Source organism: Mustela putorius, unplaced genomic scaffold (genome assembly GCF_011764305.1).
Source record: "Mustela putorius furo isolate JIRA1106 unplaced genomic scaffold, ASM1176430v1.1 tig00003903_pilon_pilon_pilon, whole genome shotgun sequence".
Classification (NCBI taxonomy): Eukaryota; Metazoa; Chordata; class Mammalia; order Carnivora; family Mustelidae; genus Mustela; species Mustela putorius.
The window spans coordinates 3,187,844-3,210,039 of NW_025422051.1; the positions used below are offsets into that span (position 1 = coordinate 3,187,844).

General features: G+C 44.3%; 1 protein-coding gene across 2 annotated transcripts in view; it reads left to right on the forward strand.

Annotated features, from left to right (window-relative positions):
• Window positions 1–22,196, forward strand: part of ZNF41 (zinc finger protein 41) — a 44,216-nt gene that overhangs the window by 13,861 nt on the left and 8,159 nt on the right. For both annotated transcript variants that reach the window (XM_045068405.1, XM_004754943.3), the window contains exons 2-4: window positions 5,266–5,572; window positions 18,993–19,119; window positions 19,384–19,479. In XM_045068405.1, the coding sequence (XP_044924340.1) occupies window positions 5,501–5,572; window positions 18,993–19,119; window positions 19,384–19,479 (295 nt within the window). In that variant the 5' untranslated portion in view covers window positions 5,266–5,500. The remainder of the gene's footprint in view (window positions 1–5,265; window positions 5,573–18,992; window positions 19,120–19,383; window positions 19,480–22,196) is intronic.

Genomic DNA, 22,196 nt, shown 5'->3' on the forward strand with positions numbered 1-22,196 from the left:
TTGTTGTCTAAAAGTTTTCTGTCTTGGTAGTCTGCCTCTTTCCTGGTCCTTTGACTAGAGAGAACAGGCTTTTCTGGGGGCAGTTTGTGTCTGTACCCATTGGCCTCTAGTTCTAGGTTGCTGGCTTCTCCAGCACCAAGTGTAGGCTGGATGAGGCTAAAAGAAAACCAGGAGAACTCACTGCCAGGATCCCTAGTCAGTCTGGCCTCTTCACTCCACCTTTTCACATCTTCCTATATTTTTTTAAAAGATTTTATTTATTTATCTGAGAGAGAGAGTATGAGTGAGAGAGAGAGAGAGAGAGAGAGAGAGAGAACAAGCCAGTGGGAGAGGCAGAGGGAGAAACAGACTCCTCACTGAGCAGGGAGCCCGATGTGGGGCTTGATTCATGGACCCTCAGATCATGACCTGAACCAAAGGCAGACGCTTAACTGACTGAGCCTCTCAGGCACCCTTCTCCCTATATTTTATGTATAATATCCACACTTTTTAGTTGTATTTAGTTGTATTAGTTGTATTTAGCAGAAAGAATAGGTAAACTACTCCATCTTCTGAAGAGGAAATCCCCATAATTATGATTTTGAAGACTTCATGTGGTTTCATGCATTTGTGCTGGTTTTATTTGTACATACTGAATGGCCCTAAAAATTTATGCAAAAGTTTATGTACTTCTTTATTGTATATTTTATTAAAAATGAACCCCATTGTTAATCTACGGAACAGTTTGGATTTAATTTCCTCCTCAGTAATTATATTTCTAGGTATGCTTTCATTTTCTTACATTTGCCTGGTGTATATTTTTAAAAAAAATCTTTATTTAATTATGACATAATACAGGAAACTGCACAGATTATACATTTAGCTTGATGATTTTTTAACAGACTGCGTGAACATGCACAACCACCACCTAGATTTAGAAATAGAACATCGCTACACCCAAGAAATACCCCCCTTGTGTTCCTTTCCAATCACTAACCTCCTCCCAAGGGGTACCAACAGCCTGACTTCTAACAGCATAGATTAGTTTTACGTGTTTTTGAAATTTATATAAACATAATCCTACGGTATTGATTCATTGCTCTTTTGGGTCTGGCTTCTTTGGCCAGTGGAATATTCATAAGATGAGATTCTTGTCTGTCATGCATAGTAATCTGTTCATTCTTGTTACTGTAGAGTACTATCTTGTATGATTATAGGACAACTTGTTTATCCATTCTGATATTGATGGGCATTTGGATAATTTTCAGTTTTGAATAAAGCCACTCTGAACATCATCTTGTCTTTCAATCAAAATATGTTCGCCTTTCTCCTGAGTACATTCCTAGGAGTGGAAGAGCTGGGTCATAGACTATTACTTGGGTTCAGCTCTCTCTCTCTTTTTTAAGATGTTATTTATTTGAGAGAGAGAGAGCACATGAGCAGGGGGAGGGGTAGAAGGAGAGGGAAAAGCAGGCTCCCCACTGAGCAGGGAGCCCCAGGCGGGTCTCGATCCCAGGACCTGAGCTGAAGGCAGATGCTTACCCTGCTGAGCCACCCAGGCGCCCCTGTGTTCAGCTTTCATAGATAACACCAAACAGTTTTACAAAGTGTTTGTGCTACTGTATGCTCCTCGGAAACAATTTATGAGTTCCCATCACTCATATCCTCACCAGCTCTCTTGGTTATTTTCCATCTTTTCCATTTTCAGCCATTTCTGGTGGTTATGAAGAAGTATCTGATTGCCGTTTAATCTATGTATCCTTGATAACTAAAGTTGAGTATCTTTTCCTATGCTTATTTGCCACTTGGCATATCTTCTCTGGGAAGTGCCTGTTCCCTTTGAGTTTTTCCTGTTACTCCTATTGATTTCTAGGAATCTTGATATATTTGAGATATGAATTGTTTGTCAGATACCAGTATTACGATCATCTTCTCCCACTGTGGGATTTGCCTTTTCACTCTTAATTTTGTCTTCTGATGAGCCAAGGTCTTTCATTTTAGTGTAGTCCAATTTAATATCCTTTTATTCTACCAGATATCAGAACTTGATATGAAGCACATTAATTAAGATATGATAGTAGTGGTCCACATATAGACAAGTAGACCAGTCAAAACACAGAGTCAGGAATGGACCTCTACCTAGATGGTCACAAAGCAATGCTGCAGAGCAGTGGAGAAAGGACAGTCTTTTCAATAAGCCATGTTGGATCTCCTTGATACCCATATGGAAGAAAAGAATATTTTTTTCAAAAAAGATTTTATTTATTTATTTGACAGAGAGCATGCATAAGCAGGGGGAGGACAAAGGAAGAAGGAGAAGTAGACTCTCCACTGAGCAGGGAGCCTGACCTGATCTGGGGCTTGATCCCAGGACCCCAGGACCCTAGGACCCTAGGATCATGACCTGAGCCAAAGGCAGACACTAACTGACTGAGCCCCCCAGCTGCCCTGGAAGAAATGAATCTCGACCCTAGCACATACCACACACCAGAATCCTTCCCAAGAAAGCTATAAATCTAAATGTAAAAGAACAGTCCAAATTTAGAAGAAAACATTGAACATCTTTATGACCCTGAGTTTTCCTAACTTAAACATAGCGACCAACTATAACAGAAAGAATGATAAACAGCAATGGCATGTTTCTGTCCAACGCTTCATTTCACATCTTTGTCTTTTTGTTTTACATATGTGGCACCTGTGTTTTGTTTTGTGAACCAGTCCCATTGTCTTTGTCTTTTATGGCAGGAGTCAGCTGATTCAATTTAGTTGATTTATAACCTATTAAATTTCGTGCCTTCTATTATTTTATGCTAACTATTTATTTGACTTGGTTGGTATTTCTACTCTTTTCCTATTTTTGCTGGTTTGGTCACATTTCTCATTCCCCTCTGGGTTCATATTATCTAGGAATTCTGATAGTTTGGGATTTTGATTACTTACATCAATTTCTGCTAGTAGTTGCCTTCACCTTCCTTACAAATATAATTGTCTGTCTTTTCTCTATTACTAGATCCAGTAATGTTGTAATCACATTTGGATCTAGGAATAGAGGTGCGTGATTTGCCTTCTCTTCGTCATTTTACTCAGTAGATTTTTCCAGGCTATTGTAAATTTTCCAATTAATAGTAATCTTATTCCATATGCCTAGTTACATTATTTTTCTTTATTCAGATATAACTATATATTACAAGAATCATTTTTCAAGACTGCTTTCCTCTGGTTTTTGAGGTTCCTGTTAACTATTCAACTTATAATTGCTTAGACTCTTCCTTTGAGTGGTCTTCTGAGCTAGGAATGGTGGCATTTAATGTTATAAATGTTTTTATGTCTAAATTTGTCTTTTGCTCTGACAGAAGAATAGTATCAAGCTAGGATTCATTTAAAATTCTAGGATATCAGCCCCTTTCTCTCAGTAATTTGTAGATATTTTCTTCTAATATGATTCCTGTCATTGCAAACAATAAGTCTAGTTGCCATTGTGAGCCCTTTCCATTGTAAATAACACATCGTTTCTGCCTGGAAGTATTTTAGATTTTCTTTCTTTTTTTTCGTTTTTTTTTTTAAAGATTTTATTTATTTATATGACAGAGAGAGATCACAGGTAGGCCAAGAGATAGGGGGAAGCAGGCTCCCCGCTGAGCAGAGAGCCCGATGTGGGGCTCTATCCCAGGACCCTGAGATCATGACCTGAGCCGAAGGCAGAGGCTTAACCCACTGAGCCACCCAGGCGCCCCTTGGGTTTTCTTTTTATCCTCTAAATTCAATGCCACATCAGGTTTGGGGCTGATTTGGTTCCTCTGGGAGTCAAGGATTGGGGGGATTTCCTTGGGGAAGGATCAATGAGATAGGGTCCAATAGTATTAGATAATCTAAAGCCTATATATGTGATTCACAATGGGGCAGTGAGTGACAGTCTTGGGAAATTCTTGAGGTTTTATAAGAGTTGGAGATATAGGGGTGCTTGGGTGGCTCAGTTGGTTAAGTGTCTGCCTTCAGCTCAGATTATGATCTCAGGGTCCTGGGATCAAGTCCCGCATCTGACTCCCTGCTTAGTGGGGAGTCTGCTTCTCCCTCTCTCTCTGTCTCCCACTCCCCTTGCTTGTTCTCTCTCTCTCTGGTCAAGTAAATAAAAGAATAAATAAAATCTTTTTAAAAAAGAGTTGGAGATATATGTATCTGAAGCCATTGATTAGCCCACGAAAGTTATTGATTGGACCCTGAGGTGGCAAATGATTGCTTGTAAGCCTGGGATTACAAGTTTTGGGGGGTCAGTCTGGTGGCCTTTTACGAGTCATTGATTGAGACCTGTGGATATCGGTAAATGCGGGACTGTGTGAGTTAGTATGTGATAGACTATTACTAAAGATTTTATGGGAGTCACTAATTCTCCATATGGGCTGTGAGTTATGGGGTCCTATAAGAGGTCAGGTTTGGTCTCCAAAAGTCATTGAGTTGGTTTTGCTATTGAGGGTGTATTGCCTGTGTTGATGATTATTTGGGGGAACCTATGAAAACCAGTGGATGATACCATCTGGGACACGATTTTGTCACGCAGTGTGGGTTACGGATTTAGGAGCCTGTACAGACATGCTGGTTGTCAGTGCCCGGATGGGAGTTGGGGGAGGGAGGCAATGAGTTTATGTTTTCATATATGGCAGAAGAAGGTGGGCTCTCTCAGTTGCCCAGAGCAGACACCAAATTATCCAGAAGCTCAGTTTATGCACTTGTGGCATGATCACCTCTAGCCAGAGCACTTTAAGGGCAGCAGGAAATGGAAATAATGTTTTTTGTGACCTCCCATGTACAGAATACCATATGGCTTAGTATTTAAGAAAATGTACCTTGGAGCCAGACATACCTGGGTTTGAGTCCCTGTCCTTCCCCCTTTGTTAATATCTCTGAACATCTCTATGTGATGATAAATGGGAATAATACTACTAGAATACCTAGTTCATAGGATGAGTTTGAAAATTAAAAGAGGTACCTGCTTTGCCCTTGTAATAATAATAATATTTAATATCAATGGAGTATGTTCCAGGTGCCAAGTAGGAATGAGTGCTTTGGAGGTATTTAATATACCATTTAATTCTAATGACCCTATGAGAACAGATGTTTTCATCCTCAGCTGTAAGATAAAGAAACTCAGACTGAAGTGACTTCCCCCAGATTCTAGCTAGAAGATCTGGAATTCAAGCCCTCATTCATTTTATACTAAGTCTTACGAGTATTTTTTTTTTCATATTATATGCTAACACTTGGTATTGGTTTTACTGAACATTTTCACAGTATCCAGCACAGAGAGCTGCCCCCTCGGTGCCCCCAGGAGGCAATTGTGGGGAGAATGGTGAATGACTGACCACGTGGACACTGGCTTTTCAGCATTTCTTGGAGTCTCTGCGGAGCCCCCAGGCCAGACCCCAGCAGCTCTGATTGGGTCCCCGGCTGCCCACCCGGCTTCGAGCTCCTGGGAAGAGCAGAGTCATCGGCAAGAGAGCCCGGAGAGCTGAGGCCCAGCGGGAACATGCCAGCCAACCAGAGTTCTCCCCAATGGTCCTCGGTCCTGGCTGCAGAGGGACATGGCAGCCTGTGTGAGGTGAGGAGGGAGAGGACTCCAGGGGCTGGAATTCACCCAGTGAGGAGGCAGCCCTGACTTGTCCCCAGGGCCACAAGGAGGGGGCAGGTGGGTCACAGAAGTGGCTGATTCCAAGACTCCAGGATACCAGGTCACCGTCCTCCAGCTGTGTGAGTACCACGTAGCTGGTGTCCCACATCCAGAGCCCTGTGTGTTTCAGTGGTCATGTGATGGAGGGAAGGTGGGAGGGGAGGGTCACCCCACATCCGGGGTCCTAGCAAGGAAGACACTGCCCCTGACCCACAGCACAGACCCTGCGCTCTCCACTGGCTCTCCGTAGATGCTCAGCTGATCAGTCCCCCTCCCCCAGCCTCCTTTCTCCCTTGTCTCAGGGGATTTGCTGATTTCTCCTCTATCCTGATCTAAGGCAGAAAAAACCCTTTTCTCTGGAACTGAGAAGATGGCAGGGTAATAGGACAACAACAGGATCCAGCGTCCTTCTAGTTCTTCCTCTTCCTTTCAAAGGTGTAAAATGGCCCGAGAATGGACATGACTTACCCAGGCCCCTTGGATTTTGAGTAACAGTGTTAGACTGGAACCAGGTCTCCTGAATGGGTCCTCCACCCTCACCACACCACAGCCAAGACCAAGTTGCCCACTACAGTTTCCCTTTGAGCATCTGGGTGGCTCAGTCTGTTGGGCGCCTGCCTTTAGCTCAAGTCATGATGTCCAGGTCCTGGGATCGAGCCCTGTGTCTGCTTCTCCCTCTCCATCTGCCCCTCCACCCCCCACCCCACTTATGTTCCTTCTCTTTCTCTCTCAAATAAATAATTTAAAAAAAATAAAAAGAAAAATAAATGTTCCCCTTGAGAATCTGTAAACAGGGGAAGGAGATGAGAAAGCCAGACCCTGCCCAACAGCTCCTTGTTTCAGATCTTCCTGTGGGTGCTGTCACCTCTTGGACAGGCTTCTGGGACAGGCTTCTGGTCACAGAGGCTCAGGGTCTCGTGGTCACTAGGATATTAAACTTTAAAAAATTATTTTGATTTTTATTGTTTCATAATTTCATTATACCACGATAAAATGTTAGAAACACAGGTAAACAAATAGAAGAGAATGAAACATTACTTGTAATTCCAGCATCACCCAAAGTTAACCATTGTTAACATTCAGCTACATTTCCTTTCAGTTCATTTTTCCTTTGTACGCACATGCGTGCATGTATGTGGGTGTATGTTCAGGACTGTGTCTGTGCACGCATACCAGACACGGATACATCCTGTAGCTTAAGTTTAAAAATGGAATCACAGTATTTGGTTGCCTCCTTTTTCATTTGTCAGCTTAACATGATTTTCTGGGCATTAAATATTTTATCTTCCTGTCTGCATAACACATAGCATTATGTCCTTTGGATAAACTTGAATTAATTTAACCAATCCGCTGTATGTGTATTTAGGGTGTTCCAGATTTTCTGTTGTGACCAACACTACTGTGGGAAAATTCCTGCACTTGAATCTTTTGCTCACATCACTGAAATTATATTTGGGTCAAAGGTATGAAGTTGTCGAATGGTAAACAAATTGCCGCCTAACCATAGTGCCCTTCCTTCCACCCAGGGAAATGTATAGGCTCCATCCTATCAATCACAGACCCACAGTTTGGGCCCACAACAAAGTACTCCTCCCCAGTCTTTCCGCAGGTGGCCTCTTGCCCAGCCAGTGTGTGGGAATTTCTAGATGAAAGATTCTGGGCTCTACAGGGTACATTTCTCCATTCATCCCTTCCTTCCTAACCACAGACCTCTGACCCTTTTCAAGAAGAGATGGAAATGACCAAGACACTGTTGAATGTTATTTATTCACTTATTTATTTGTTGGGTTTTTTGTTTTTTTTCGTTAGACGTCAGGAAGCAGGGAATGGGCAGATATGCCAAAGAACCAATAAGAGTGTAGGGAACAGCCAGCGGGACCAGGAAATAGTGGCTGAACCTGGAAAATAGGCAGAAGGGTCAGTAAGAGAAAGAGGGATGAGGAACAGCTGAAGGGACCCTGGTGTTCTCCCTGGAGATGGAGGATAGCCAAGGGACCCAGGGGACAGATGAGAGTGCAGTGGAACAGAGGAAACGGGAAACAGAAGCCCAGAAGCCAGGGGCAGCGGAGAGACCAACAAATAGTCATGGGGACTGGAGAAGTAGAGAGCAGGGAAAAGCCAGCAGGTCCAAGAACAATAAGAGGGATCGCAAAATAGGAGGAGGGACCAGAAGGTAGATAGCAGCCAGAGGAGCAGAGACCATCCAGAGGGATGGGAAAACAAAATTTGGCTAAAATGGAAAAAGTAGAGGGGCACCTGGGTGGCTCAGTGGGTTAACGCCTCTGCCTTCAGCTCAGGTCATGATCCCAGGGTCCTGGGATCAAGCCCCCTGCATTGGGCTCTCTGCTCAGCAGGGAGCCTGCTTCCTCCTCTCTCTCTGCCTGCCTCTCTGCCTTCTTGTGATCTCTGTCTGTCAAATAAATAAATAAAATCTTTTTAAAAAAATCTTTTTAAAAAAAGTAGATAGGTTTGGCATTCTGGGCAAGAGCCTGTGGGACAAGCAGCTTCACAAGGCACCAGGGCTTAGGGAAGAATCCAAGGGGATAGGGAAAGGTAGAGGCTCCAGGGAACAGAAAAAAATAGGAAAGAATGGGAAGGGAGTGGATAGCAGCCAGAGGAGCAGGGACCAGCTGCCGAGGCTATAAACGGGGAAGGGTGGGGAGGGGACAGGCCCATGGGACAGGTGGAAAGACAGGGAAAGGCCTCCCAGGCTGAGGACATCAGGAGCCACACGGAACAAGGAAGTCTCTGGGTCCAGGAACAGCCAGAGGGAACAGCAAAGCTGTACTGGGCACAGGGTGTCTCCTGGAGGTCCCCGGGGCTAACCAGGGGACTAGAAACCACAAAGTGGCCATTAAAAGCTTATCTGGTGTTGGAGAGCAGCTTGATGGACCAGAGAACAGCTAGAGGGACTAGAGAATAGCAGGAAGGCATAGTAGGCATTCCTGAGGCCAGTTAGCAGCGAGAGGCCCCATGTAACAGGCACCGGGGTTAAGGGCCAGTTGCAGAAGCCAGGGAGAGACTGAGGAACAGCCAGAGTTCCCTGGAATAGGGTGACAGGGTTTCCTGGGATCAGGGATTTCAGTACAAAAATAGGGAAAGTCCTGGGCAAATGAAACAGTTGGTCACCCTACCCAGGAAACAGAAGAGCCAGCAAATAGACATGATGTAAGTGATGGAGAAAGGAAAGTCCAAAATCAAGCATGGCGGAGCACCCAGAACTGGTAGACTTTGGTGGTCAAGAGTCTAGGCTAGGAGCCGGGTTGACCAGCTGTCTGCAAAGTGCCCCCTGCCACCTCCCCAAACCAGATGCAGGAGTGTCAAGTGAGAGTATATTAAAAATGCATTCTGGATTTGCTGAAGGCACAGGGAAGAACTGGGACCAGACAGCAGTCAGGGGCCTCAAAGGGCAGTCAGTCTGTGCCAAGTAGAAGGAATAAGAAAAGCTCATCAGGACCAGGGAACAGCCAGATGGACTAGGGCGCCATCAGAAGAATGATGCCACAGACTAAGGTCAGCTAGAGGGAAAACTGTCAGAGGAAACACAGGACAGTCAGAGGCACCAGGGAGCATCAGAAGGAAGAAGAAACAGGAGGCATGGGACAGTTAGAGGAACCCAGGGACGATTCGGAAAGAGACCAAAGGGCACTCAGAAGGAGCAAGCAACATTTAGAGGGAACAGTAAACAGAGGGACCAAGGCAGTCCGATGAGGACTGACGCTGAGGGAATAAGGACCAGCAGAGGGAGCAGCAGGGAGAAGAGACAGGAGTGGGCAGGGGAAGCAGGGGAAACCCAGAGGGAGCCCTGGAGGGGTATGAGAACAGTCCAAGGGAACAGGGAACGGCCAGAGGGAGCCGGGAAGATCAAAGCAACCCCAGCCAAAGGCAAACACACACAGAGGCTGGGTCTTTGGCCTCTGGTGAGGGCCCAGGGAGCCAAGAACTCGCTGCGCACTTTCAGCCAGCCCCATAAGCACCACGGAAGCCCTTCTGCTAGGCTGGGACAGGGTATTGGAGGGCCGGGTCATATCACAGGAGGGGATGTGGAAGTGTTCAGCGACAGGAGTGAGGCAAGTCCAGAAGTGGGGGTATGGAGACCTAAGCCGGCTGCGGGAAGGGCGGAAGCTGAGGGCCAGGAAACACAACGGACAGTGAGTAGTCAGTCCTGGCAGCCCAGCAGGGCCCCCGGGATGAGAGCCTGTAGTGTGTGGCTCAGATGATCCCGAAGGGAGACAGGAGAGCCGCGAGGAGCTAGAGTGGGGATCCTCACCTCAGATGAGGAAGTCCTTGCAGGGGTCCTGGTGGTGGTAGGCGTGCCATCCTGCCTGGTATAAATGGGACAGGAAATCAAACCCTTTCATAGGTGGCGGGTGAGGCTGAAATCTGGGCGAGTCTGTGTTAGCAACTTTCTCCCCAGATTTCTGGCGCCAAAATCCCCCTCCCAAAGCTGCTATTTTTGTGGGGAAGGGGAGCAAAGACGGGCATCTGTGGGCAGTATACTTTGTGTATATTTATCTTATGCCTGTCATGGGCTTTGTACACTTTTCCTGCAGACGGGGCCTGGGCCTTCATGACTCCCAAGGAGGGAGGGACTGACTGAGGATGGTCTTTTGTCCACTAGCTTGGGCCACTGGAGTTGTTAAAATGTTGAACAGTGCCAAATGAGAGAGTATTTTCATTCTTGAACACTGATTGGTGAATAGCCACGCATGTCCCGCCTCCTGAGGGCCCCCCCTCCCCGTGTTGGCCACACACCTGCCCCTCTGCCCTCGGGGTAGCTGGCAAGCTGCTCCAGAGGATGGGCGGGAAGAATGAGAGCTTCCCGCAAGCCTGACCCCAGGGTTCCCCCTCGTTGACTGCCCTTGGGTGATGAAGGTGGTACAGGTGGGTGTGTTCCTGGGGGCTCAAGTGAAGGTCCTCCTCTCAGCAACCCTCAGGGCTGTGCTCAGGAGTGCTGGCTTGGTTGGGGCGGGGGCGATGCTCCAAGTGCTGGGCTCGGCCCAGAGTTTGTGTTGCTGCCTCCAGAAGCTACTGGTGCTGGAGAAGGTACTGTGAGTTCCTGCACGCTTGGTGCCCCTGATCATTCGCCAGCAAGGGGAGGCCAACCTGGGCTCCCAGAGGCCAGAGGGGCTTTCGGCAAATAAAGCTTCTTCACTTCCAAAGAGTCAAATCATTAGGTTTTTTCTTTGATACCCAACAACGCATATTCTCTGTCCTTTAGGAAATCCTCACCCGAGGCCTAAATTTTCCACGAGGAGTTTCAAAGCTTTGGTTTTTTGTTTTTAACTTTTGATTCTTCTGAAATAATTTTAAAAATGGAAGAGAAATTACTGGAACAGCACAAAAAACTATGTACCCCTGCATCCAAAATAACCCGTTAACATTTTGCCACATTTGCTTTCATTCCGTTCTTGATGTATGCCTGTGTGTTTGTAAGTTCGTGTCTATGTGTATACACACACCTATATTTAAAACTTTATTTTCTGAACTGCTCGAGAGGAATTTGCAGACACGGTTTTTAGTATTTACCCCTAAATACTTCAAGGCGAATCTCTTAAGAACAAGGACATTGTCTTCCGTAACCACAGTACAGTTTTCGGAAAGAAGACATTTCACATTGATAAGGGGCTAACATAGCATGTATTACCTAATTATCTAATCTGGAACGTATAATATACAGTTTCCCCAGCTGTCACAAGAAGGGCCTTTATAGCATTTTCCCCTGGCCCAGGATCCAATCCAGGTTCATTTATTACATTTCCTTGGCATGTCCTTTTAGTCTTGGATCCGGAAGAGTGCCTCAGCCTTTCCTTGGCTTTCAGGACATGGACCGTTTGGAAGAATGTCCCTCAACTTGGATTTGTTTCTTGCTTCCTCATAATCAGATTTAGGTCATTCCTTTTTTCGCTCAGGAGTATCACAGAAACAGTGCTGTGTTCTTCTCAGTGCTTCGTGTCAGTAGGCATTCAATATCAATTTAGATTTCATTGATAATATTAACTTTGTTCACTATGACTGAGACAGTGTCTGTCAGGTTCTGTAACGTGACTGTCTTTCCCTGTGTAATAACTATTTTGTGGGGAGATGCTTTGAGGCTATGTAAATATCCTATTTCTCATGCATCCAGTGACAATTCTTGCCTCTAACAATTAATTACTCTGCTGTTTCCCTAATGACGTTTTTCTAATCCCATCATTTCTTCCGCATTGATTAGTAGGCATTCCAAGGAAGAAGAGCCCTCGCTCTGACTGCTGAAAATACAATTACACGCCAGGCACAATGAGCACACCTTGACTTGTCATTCATCACTAATGGGAACCAGAGCTTCTTGGAGAAATGACTGATTCCAGGTTTAGAGCAGAGAGTACAAAATGATCGTGAAAGAACTCATTGTACTGAAAAGTAATAGAGTGCTTAAAAGATGAGGCCATGTCAAAATGACACAGGAGCCACCTGGAGGGAACGCCCTGTGGCCAAATTGGACAATTTGAGTAGCAAAATAAAAAATGATAGCAATAGATTATAACCCACTGAATAAAGTAGGAAGTCACCAGCCCATATAATAGGTAGATAGGTTTGTAGGTAGGCAGGGAGGAAAGAAATGAATGCATTCTGATATTTTCTGGTGTGCTCACTACTCCAGTCCTTCTGAGGATAATATTGGTAGCTTGTTAAAACTTTTTATTTTTGAAATAATTATAGATTTACTGGAAGTTGCAAAGATGGAGAGAGGTCTCATGTAACCCTTCACGCAGTTTCTGCCAGTGGTTACATCCTGCATCACTGAGTATCACAAACAGGAAACTGACATTGCTACAGTGTGTGTGTGTAGTTCTCTGCCATTCATGTACTGATTCTTCCTTTTTAAAGATTTTATTTATTTATTTATTTACTTACTTACTTACTTATTTGGAAGAAAGAGAGGGAGAGAGAGCATGAGGGGGGAAGGTCAGGGGGAGAGGCAGACTCCCTGCTGAGCGGGGAGCCCAATGCGGGACTCGATCCCTGGACTCCAGGATCATGACCTGAGCCGAAGGCAGTCGCCCAACCAACTGAGTTACCCAGGCACCCCCATGTATTGATTCTTGTGCAATAATACAGGTACAGAACAATTCCATCACCAAATAAGTCACTGGCATTGACATGTTACCAGTTAGAATGAAGCATAGAAGACTCAGTTACCTTTAAATCCCTTTACCCTTACCAGATTATATTATAATACAGTTGTCTTAAATATTTCCCCTACATACATGGAAATCCACAGTAGACAAGGTAAACGTCTTGCTTTGACCTGCAAATGTAATTTAGAAAACCCGAGAGGAGGAGGAATGTTTATTGTGTTTACTTGTATTTTTACTTTTTCCATTTTATCTTCCTTCCTGATGCTCCGAGATTCCTTCTCTTATTACCTCCTTTCTGTTCACAGAACTTGCATTGGCCATTCACTTAGGGTAGGTCTGCTGGCCACAGATTTTCCTTCACCTGAGAATATCTTGGTTTCCTTTTCATTTCTTTCTTAATTACAGCTTCACACAATCCATTTCACAACAATTTCATCACCTCAAAAAGAAGCCCCATTTCCTGCAGCCGTCACTCCTCCCCACCCCTCCACCCCCGTTCCCTGCCTCCCCCAACCCCAGCAACCACTCATACACTTTCTGTCTCTATAGACTTCACTCTTCTGGACAGTTCACATGAATGGACTCATATATTCTGTGATCTTTGTGTCTGGCTTCTTTCACATAGCATAATGTTTCAAGGAACTCCCTCTGGTCAAATCTGGGACAATTTGAGTAGCAAAATAAATAATGGTAGTAATAGGTTATATATAACTTGAAGAATAAAGTAGGAAGTCTCCAGTCTCTATAGGTGGGTTAGTTTGTACGTAGATACAGATAGGGAAGAAGTCTAGCACATTGGACATGTACCTGTTGTAACATGTGTCCATTATTTTATTCCTTTTTATGGCTGAATAATATGCCATTGTATAGATGTATTGTGTTTTGTTGATCCCTTTGTCAACTGACGTACGCCGGCGTGATATCCACCTTTTAACTCTTATGAGTAATGCTGCTCTCGACATATGTGTATGTGTTTTTATGCAGCCATATATTTCTTTTTTTTTTTAAGATTTTATTTATTTATTTGACACACAGAGATCACAAGTAGGCAGAGGCAGGCAGAGAGAGAGGAGGAAACAGGCTCCCTGTTGAGCAGAGAACCCGATGCGGGGCTCGATTCCAGGACCCTGGGATCATGACCTGAGCCAAAGGCAGAGGCTTTAACCCACTGAGCCACCCAGGCGCCCCCACGGCTGTATATTTTCATTTCTCTTGAGGATGCATGTACCTAGGAATGAAATTGCTGGGTCAAATGGTAGCTATATGCAGTCATTTGGGGAGCTGCCAGATTGTTTCCCGAAGCAGCTGCACCATTTTACACTCCCCCGGCAATATATGAAGGTTCCAATTTCTCCACGTTCTCACCAACACTTGCTATTTTCTGACGTCTTGATTCCAGCCATCCTAGTGGGTGTGAGGTAGTATCTCATCATCGTTTTGATTTGTATTTCCCTGATCATTAATGACGCTGAGCACCTTGTCATGTATTTATTGGCCATTACCAGTTCATTTCTTTTTATTGGGGGGTGGGGGAGCAGGGAAGGGGGCTGAGGCAGAGGGAGAGGGAAAGAGAGAATCCTTAAGCAGGCTCTATGCCCAGCACGGAGCCCAATGCATGGCTCGATTTCATTACCCTGACATCATGACCCGAGCCGAAATCAAGAGTCAGCCGCTTAAATGACTGAGCCACCTACATGCCTGTTACTACTTCATTTCTTAGGGGTAGTTTTGCCAGATATGGCAGGGTCGACAGATCTTTTCTTTGAGTACTTAAAAATGTTGTGCCAGTGTACCTCGGTGGCTCAGTCAGTTAGGCAGCTGATGCTTGATTTTGGCTCAGGTCATGATCTCAGGGTCCTGGGATCAAGCCCTGCATCAGGCTCTGCATTCAGTGGGGAGTCTGCCTGAGGATTCTCTCTCTCTCTGCCCCCCCCACCAATATAAATAAATAAATAAATATTTGGGAAGAAAAATGTTGTGCCATTTGCATCTCTCCTTCATGGTTTCTTTCTTTTTCTTTTTTTTAAAGATTTTATTTATTTATTTTACAGACAGAGATCACAAGGAGTCAGAGAGGCAGGCAGAGAGAGAGGAGGAAACAGGCCCCCTGCTGAGCAGAGAGCCCCATGTGGGGCTTGATCCCAGGACCCTGGGATCATGACCCTGAGCCAAAGGTACAGGCTTTAACCCACTGAGCCACCCAGGTGCCCCTCCTTCATGGTTTCTGATGAGAAATCTGTTGTCACTTTGTTTTCTGCCCATAAGTAAGTTGTGGTTTCTCTCTAGCTAATTTTAAGATTTTTTTTCTTTGTCTTTAGTTTTCTTAAGTCTGATTGTAAAGTGTCTTGGTATAGATTTCTTTGGCTTTTCCTCTAGGGGTTTTCCTCAGCTTCTTGAAACTTGTAAGTTGATAATTTTTGTTAAATTTGGGAAATTGTCAGCCAGTTTCTTCAAATATTTTTTCAGCCCCACACTTGTTCTCCTCTCCTTCTGGGACTCTGATGACACAAATGCCAGATCTTCTATTACTGTCTCACAGGTCCCTGAGGCTCTGTTCATTTTTTTTTCCAGCCAATTTTCCTTTCTGTTCATATTGGATCATTTCCATTGTTCCATTGTCAAGTTCTCAGATTCTTTCCTCTGTCCTCTCTATTCTCCTGTTGAACCCAGTGGAGTTTTAAATTTTGTCAATGTATTTTTAGGTTCTAAAATTTCCATTCAGTTTGTCTTTGTATCTTTTCTTTCTTGGCTAAGACTTTCTATTCTCAAATTTCTTTTGAGTATGTTGAAACATTTCTATGATAGCTGCTCTAAAATTCTTGTCAGATAGTTCTAACATCTGTGTTATCTCAATGTTGGTATCTCTTGATTGTCTTTTCTCATTTCAGTCGCGATTTTTCTGCTTCTTCTCATGATGCCTGATTTTTCAGTTATGTCCTGGATATTTTGGGAACTATGACAGTCTAGATTTTATTTAAATGCTATGTTTAACAGGTCTCCTCTGACACTGTTCTGCTAGAAAGGAAGAATCTTCTTCTTCTGAAGAGGATTCTGAAAAATGCTTATTGCCAGGTGGATGTAAAGTTGAGGTTCCCCAGTTGACCTCCTTTGACACCCCAGAAGGAGACAAGCACCTTGTTGCTAGTGGGCAAGGGTAGGATTTCAGGCCTTCCTGCACACAACGTCTGACACCACCTTGGAGGGAAGGCAGACGACACCTTGTTGTCAAGTGGGGTTGGAAGTCCAAGGGCCCCACGTGGCCTAAAGTGATACTATGGGCAAGGGGTCTCGTTACCCCCAGGCTGGGATGAAAATCTAGGCTCCCCATTCAGCCTTTGCTGATGAGAATGGGAGTAGGAGCACAGTTCTTTTCCGTGATACTTGGCTGGAACAGGGCAGTATCATTGAAGTTTTTCTCTCTTGCTACATTGCCTTTTCCCTGGTACTTGAACTCATGAAAGCAGGCTTTCCTGGGGCTGTTTTCAGTCTATGCCAGTTGGCATTCTAGGTTGCCAGTTTCTCTAGCACCTAGTCCAAGATATGTGGGGCAAAAAGAAAATGAGGAAATCACCACTGTGGCATTCCTCAGGTTCCGACAACCATGGCAAGTTTGCCTCCGTCTCTCCAACTTACAGAGTACCCTTATCTTTGTTTTATATATAATGTCCTGGGATTTTAGCTGTACTCAGCAGGAGAAATAGAGAGAATTATGTCTATTCCACTTTGGTCCCATTGGTGATTTTTAACTTAATTTTTGAATAGGTAATACATTCACATGGTTCTCTCCCCCAACTCCCCAGATCTCCCTAGCCAGAAAACTGGTCTTGGGTCGTGTGTGTGTGTGTGTGTGTGTGTGTGTGTGTGTGGCACAAGGGTCTGGGGGGTGTAATATGCTTAGGGATTATGCAAATAAAAGGCACTAAGAAGATATTCTTTTTTAAAGTTTTTTTTATTGGTTTATTTAGAGAGAGGGAGCACAAGTGGGAGGAAGGGCAGAGAGAGAGGGAGAGAAAGAATCTCAAACAGACTTGGCACTGAATGCAGAGCCTGATACAAGCCATGACCCCAAGATCATGACCTGAGCCAAAACCAAGAATCGGTCAGGGCGCCTGTGTGGCTCAGTGGGTTAAGCCACTGCCTTCGGCTCAGGTCATGATCTCAGGATCGTGGGATCGGGTCCCGCATCGGGCTCTCTGCTCAGCAGGGAGCCTGCTTCCCTTCCTCTCTCTCTGCCTGCCTCTCTGCCTACTTGTGATCTCTCTCTCTCTCAAATAAATAAATAAAATCTTTAAAAAAAAAAAAAAAAGAATCGGTCACTCGGAGCTCCTGGGTGGCTCAGTCATCAAGCATCTGCCTTTGGTTCAGGTCACGGTCCCAGGATCCTGGGATCGAGCCCCACATGGAGAAAGCCTGCTTCTTGCTCTCCCACTCCCCCTGCCCGTGTTTCCTCTTTTGCTGTCTCTCTCTCTCTCTCTGTCAGATAAATAAATAAATAAAATCTTTGTTTTTATAAAGAAAATCTTAAAAAAAAAAGCATCAGTCACTCAACCAACTGAGCCACCCAGGCATCCCCGAAAATATCCTTTTTTATAAGTTTTTATTTATTTATTTGACACAGAGAGAGAGATCACAAGTAGGCAGAGAGAGAGAGGGAGAAGCAGGCTCCCACTGAACAGAGAGCCGCATGCTGAGCTCGATCCCAGGACCCTAAGATCACGACCTGAGCTGAAGGCAGAGGCTCAACCACTGAACCACCCAGGCACCCCCCCAAAAAAATTCTTAATATTTTTCACACAGAGAATAGATACTCTTACTATTATGTTGAACACTGCTTTTTTTCATTACTATTAATTTTTAACTTTTTATCATGAAATATTACACACATTTTGAATAATGCTGCTGTAAATATTCTTGGCCATGCCTCCCTTTGCACATGTACACATATTCTGGTTGGGCATATTGCCACGAGTGGAATCACTGTGTTCTCGAGTATGCATGCTTTAACATTACCCAATAAAGATAAAATGCTTTCCAGCAAAGTTGCACCAATTTAGATCACCATCAGAAATATGAGAGTTCTTATCACACCACATTCTCCTCAACACTTCATACTATCAGTCTTTTTCATTGAGGACATTCTAGGGATTTTATAGTGGTATCTCACTAAGGGTTTTTTTTTTTTTTTTTTTTTTTAGATTTTATTTATTTATTTGACAGAGAGAGAGCGCACAAGCACAGGGAGCAGGAGAGAGGGAAGCAGGCTCCCGGCTGAGCAGGGAGCCCGATGCAAGGCTCCATCCCAGGACCCCAGGATCATGACCTGAGCAGAAGGCAGATGCCCAAACAACTGAGCCACCCAGATGCCCCTCACTGTGGTTTAAATTTGCATTCCCTGGTTACTAAGGTTAAGCCCTTTTCATGTTTACTGAAACCTTGAATTTCCCCTTTTGTAAAATGCCTGTTCAAATGCTTTGCCCACTTTTCTACTCCGTGATCTTCTTATTGGCTTGTAAGAGTTCTTTACGTCCTCTAGATATAAACCCTTTGACAGTAATAGGTGTTGCAGATATCTTCTATTCGGTGGCTTTCCTTTTCTTCTCTTATAACACTACCTTTTAAATGAATAGAAGCTTTAAAATTTATGGTAGCCAGATGTCAATCTTTTTCATTATGGTTAATTTTTTTTTTTGCATCTTGTTTGAGAATTATTTTCCTAATCTGTGATCATAAAGATACTTGTCTATATCATCTTTTTCCTGTTTGTTTTGTTTTGTTTTGTGCCAAAACCTGGGGATGAATTTTCTGTATTGTCTTTAAAGGCTCTATTGCTTCACCTTTTCCCCTATGTGTTTCTTGTTATTCGATTTCTATTTTATTCAATTCTCTATTGCCATGGTCTGGCACATGATCAATCAGTAAATGTAGGTAGTACCCACATTAACTAGAGGACTTAAAGAGAGCCTATTTTAATCCTCATGTTTGCAAAATTATGACTGACTATATAAACAAATGAACGTACTACATACGCAATGAATGTCAAGCTACTTCAATAAGTGTTTTTCTCTCAGAATGAAATACAAAACCAGGTACTGAGCGAAAGCCCTATGTGGTACATTACGGTAAAACATCATGAAAAAACGACTTCCTATTTGCCTTCCTTCCAACCCTCCCCCCACCGCCCACCGCCCCCTGCTGACCCTGTTGCCTTGAACAGGACTGTGCTGTTACAGGTCTCCGTGTCATTTGAGGATGTGACTGTGGACTTCAGCAAGGAAGAGTGGCAGCACTTGGACCCTGCTCAGAGACGCTTGTACCGGGATGTGACGCTGGAGAATTACAGCCACCTGCGCTCAGTGGGTAAGCACAGCTGCCCTGTGTGCCTGCCAGGCGCCTGAGTGTGGCTATTTCCATTCTCAGCTGCTGGGTGTTCTGGAACATCTTGAGTGTGTGATGGGGTCATCTTTGATCTGTCCAGGACTCTTCAGTCCCTTTTCAGCACTCATTATTACTCTGTTGCCAATGAAATGTGCTTACTTTTCTGGAGAGCAAATGGAAATGTCATTGAAGGTCCCCTGGAATCCAATCAGCTGGACCCTATCCTGTACTATGTCCTGTTAACAGGGTGCCAGGTTCCCAAACCAGAGGTCATCTTCAAGTTGGAGCAAGGAGAGGGGCCATGGACAATGGAGGGGGAAACCCCACATCAGAGCTGGTCAGGTGAGTGAGTGGGACTCAGGCAGATGGGGGACATGGAAGCAAATCTCATTTTTTTTTCGAAGAGGCTGATAGCTTTGAGAGGCTGTGAAGATAACCTGCCTGCAAGATCTAAACTGCCTTTTTTTTCTTGGGATTTTATTTATTTATTCCACTGAAAGAGCAAGAGAAACACATAAGCAGGGGAGAGGGAAGCAGCAGACAGAGAGACAGAGAGACAGAGAGAAGCAGGCTCCCCACTGAGTAAGGAGCCGGATGCCGGGCTTATCCCAAGGACCCCAGGACCGTGTCTTGAGCCAAAAACAGATGCTTAATCAACTGAGCCACCCAGGCGCCCCAAAAGTTCTAAACTTCTATAGTTTATTGGAGATAGTTCATGGAAGCTCCTTTGATACCTGAACAGTTTCTCCAAGTACAATTCTTGCAAATAGCCATTGTCTTCATTGCTTGGCATTTTGACGAGAGAGCTGTCTCTCATCTCTGTATCCTGGATCACATACCAACCACCTTATCTTATCTAAGATCTGTTTTTTCTTCCTACTCCACTCCCACCCCCTTTCTCTTAGATTCTTTCCCTGCACATTCAGACATTTTAACATTTCTTCCCTTTTATTCCAATTCCGCATGTTCGTTCCAGGGGCAACGGAGCTACTGTGTTTATCTGTGAATTTGTGTGGTATCTGTTAAAAGCTGGAAGTATGGGTTTATGAGTTTATTTTTAGTACATATAAATTATATTGTGCCCCAGGTCTTAATTCCGTTCGTTCCTTTTTTTTCACTCATCCATAAGGTCTGTCCATATTACAGTGTGTTCATCTGGCTTCATTCCTTCAAACGGCTGCATAATATTTTATTACTTGCCTCTTTTTCCAGCCTTGTCATCTTCCTCATACCCCCCAGCCATGAGGTTGCTCTAAGGGCCCTGTCCACTGTTCACCAGTCTTTTCTTCATATACATGGACACATTCATCCGTATTAAATTCTGATGACTCTGCTTTTGACATCTCCAGTCTGGTTTTCACTGGTATTTTAGTACTAGATTTAGCTACCCAGAAAGTTCCCATGAGATGTTTCTCTTGACCCTCAGTAGGTCAGAAATTAGAGTCATCATCTCACACATCACCTTCCCACCTTCCAAATTCTGTCACATTCTGTCAGTGCTTCTTAAATCTTTCAGCCTTTTTTTTTAGTCACCCTACAGTTCCTAGTGCTTTTCCATTTTTGCAAATACCATTTTCAGTTCTCAGCCCATCTTCCCAGTTCCTAGTGATACCACCTAAAACCGGCTCCGTGTTTTCTTATGCCTGAATTATGATGATTTTATGCCTGATTGAATTCACTGATTCCATTCTTTCTATTAGTTCACTTTCAGTGACCCTTTGGGTGTCTTCTTTGGAAAACTGTCTATTCAGTTCCTCTACCCATTTTTTAAATTGGCTTGCTTGCTTTGTGCCATTGAGTTGTATGAGCTTTTTATAGCATTTGGATATTAACTCCTGATCAGATACATGACTTGCAAAGATCTTCTCGCCTCGCGTTTGCTGCTTTTTCATTTTGTTGATTGTTTCATTTGCTGTGCATTTCTGACATCTTCTTGATGTCTCCCACATTTGTCAGTGTTCCATGAATCTGACTCTTTATTCTGTGCCCTCTCCCTTCAGATGACACGTTTGCACCTGGTGATCAGATGTTGGTGTTCTGTGAAATGGCTCACTTAGTCCAAGATAGATGGCTCTTTCTTTTTCCTCACCTTTCTTTCCACAGGAATTCAGAAAAAAAAAGCATAGATTTTAGACTGTTGGGTAACTGAGGCCTTTACCTCCATGTTTTTAGAAAGTTCTCAGAATGAAGAGCCTGTTTCTTGCTGTACAATTCAGGGGCTGATCAGAAGAGAGAAACTATGTACAAATTTGAACAGGGAAAGCAGAACATAAAGAATTATTGGGGCTCCTGGGTGGCTCAGTCGTTAAGCCTCTGCCTTCAGTTCAGGTCAATGATCCCAGGGTCCTGGGATGGAGCCCTGCATCGGGCTCCCTGCTCAGCAGGAAGCCTGTATCTCCCTCTCCCTCTGCCCCTGCTTGTGTTCCCTCTCTCCCTGTGTCTCTCTCTGTCAATAAATAAATAAAATCTTAAAAAAGAAAGAATCGTTAGCTCTGGTGAGACAGAAATGACAAGAGATTAGCTAGTAGAAGTAAAGAGAAATCTAAAGAATAAAGGAACCACAGATAAAAGGAACAGCCAGTGCCTCTAGGGCTGCAATGGGCCACCCACCAAAGAGCCTCCCCTGCTTCCCAGGGAAGAATCTAGACCTTGTTGAGGGGCCCAGCCATGGCCCAGAGCACGGAAGAAGAGTAACTGAGGTGCCATGCTCGTGGAACTTGCTGGAAAGCCGCCCCACCGCCACCGGTGTTCCAGAGAAAGCTCAACACTGTGACAGATATTTAAAGAGACTCAGATCCGTCTTTGTAGAGCAGGCAAAGAGGCATGAACTTAGAGTTGAGAGGCAATAAGTTGGTTCCCAGCACCTTTATTCTTCCATTTTTCTGAAGCAAAGCATGGGAACTATTTGGCAAACTTAAATTCATTGAATTTGGGGAGATCGGCAGAGGAGAATCTCTTGCTGTCTTTCAGAAGGAGGTTTCAAGCGTCGGTTCAGGGGAATTCCAAGGACCATAGATTATGTTTGGAAAGGGACGACAGTTGCATGAAATGTTAACAAT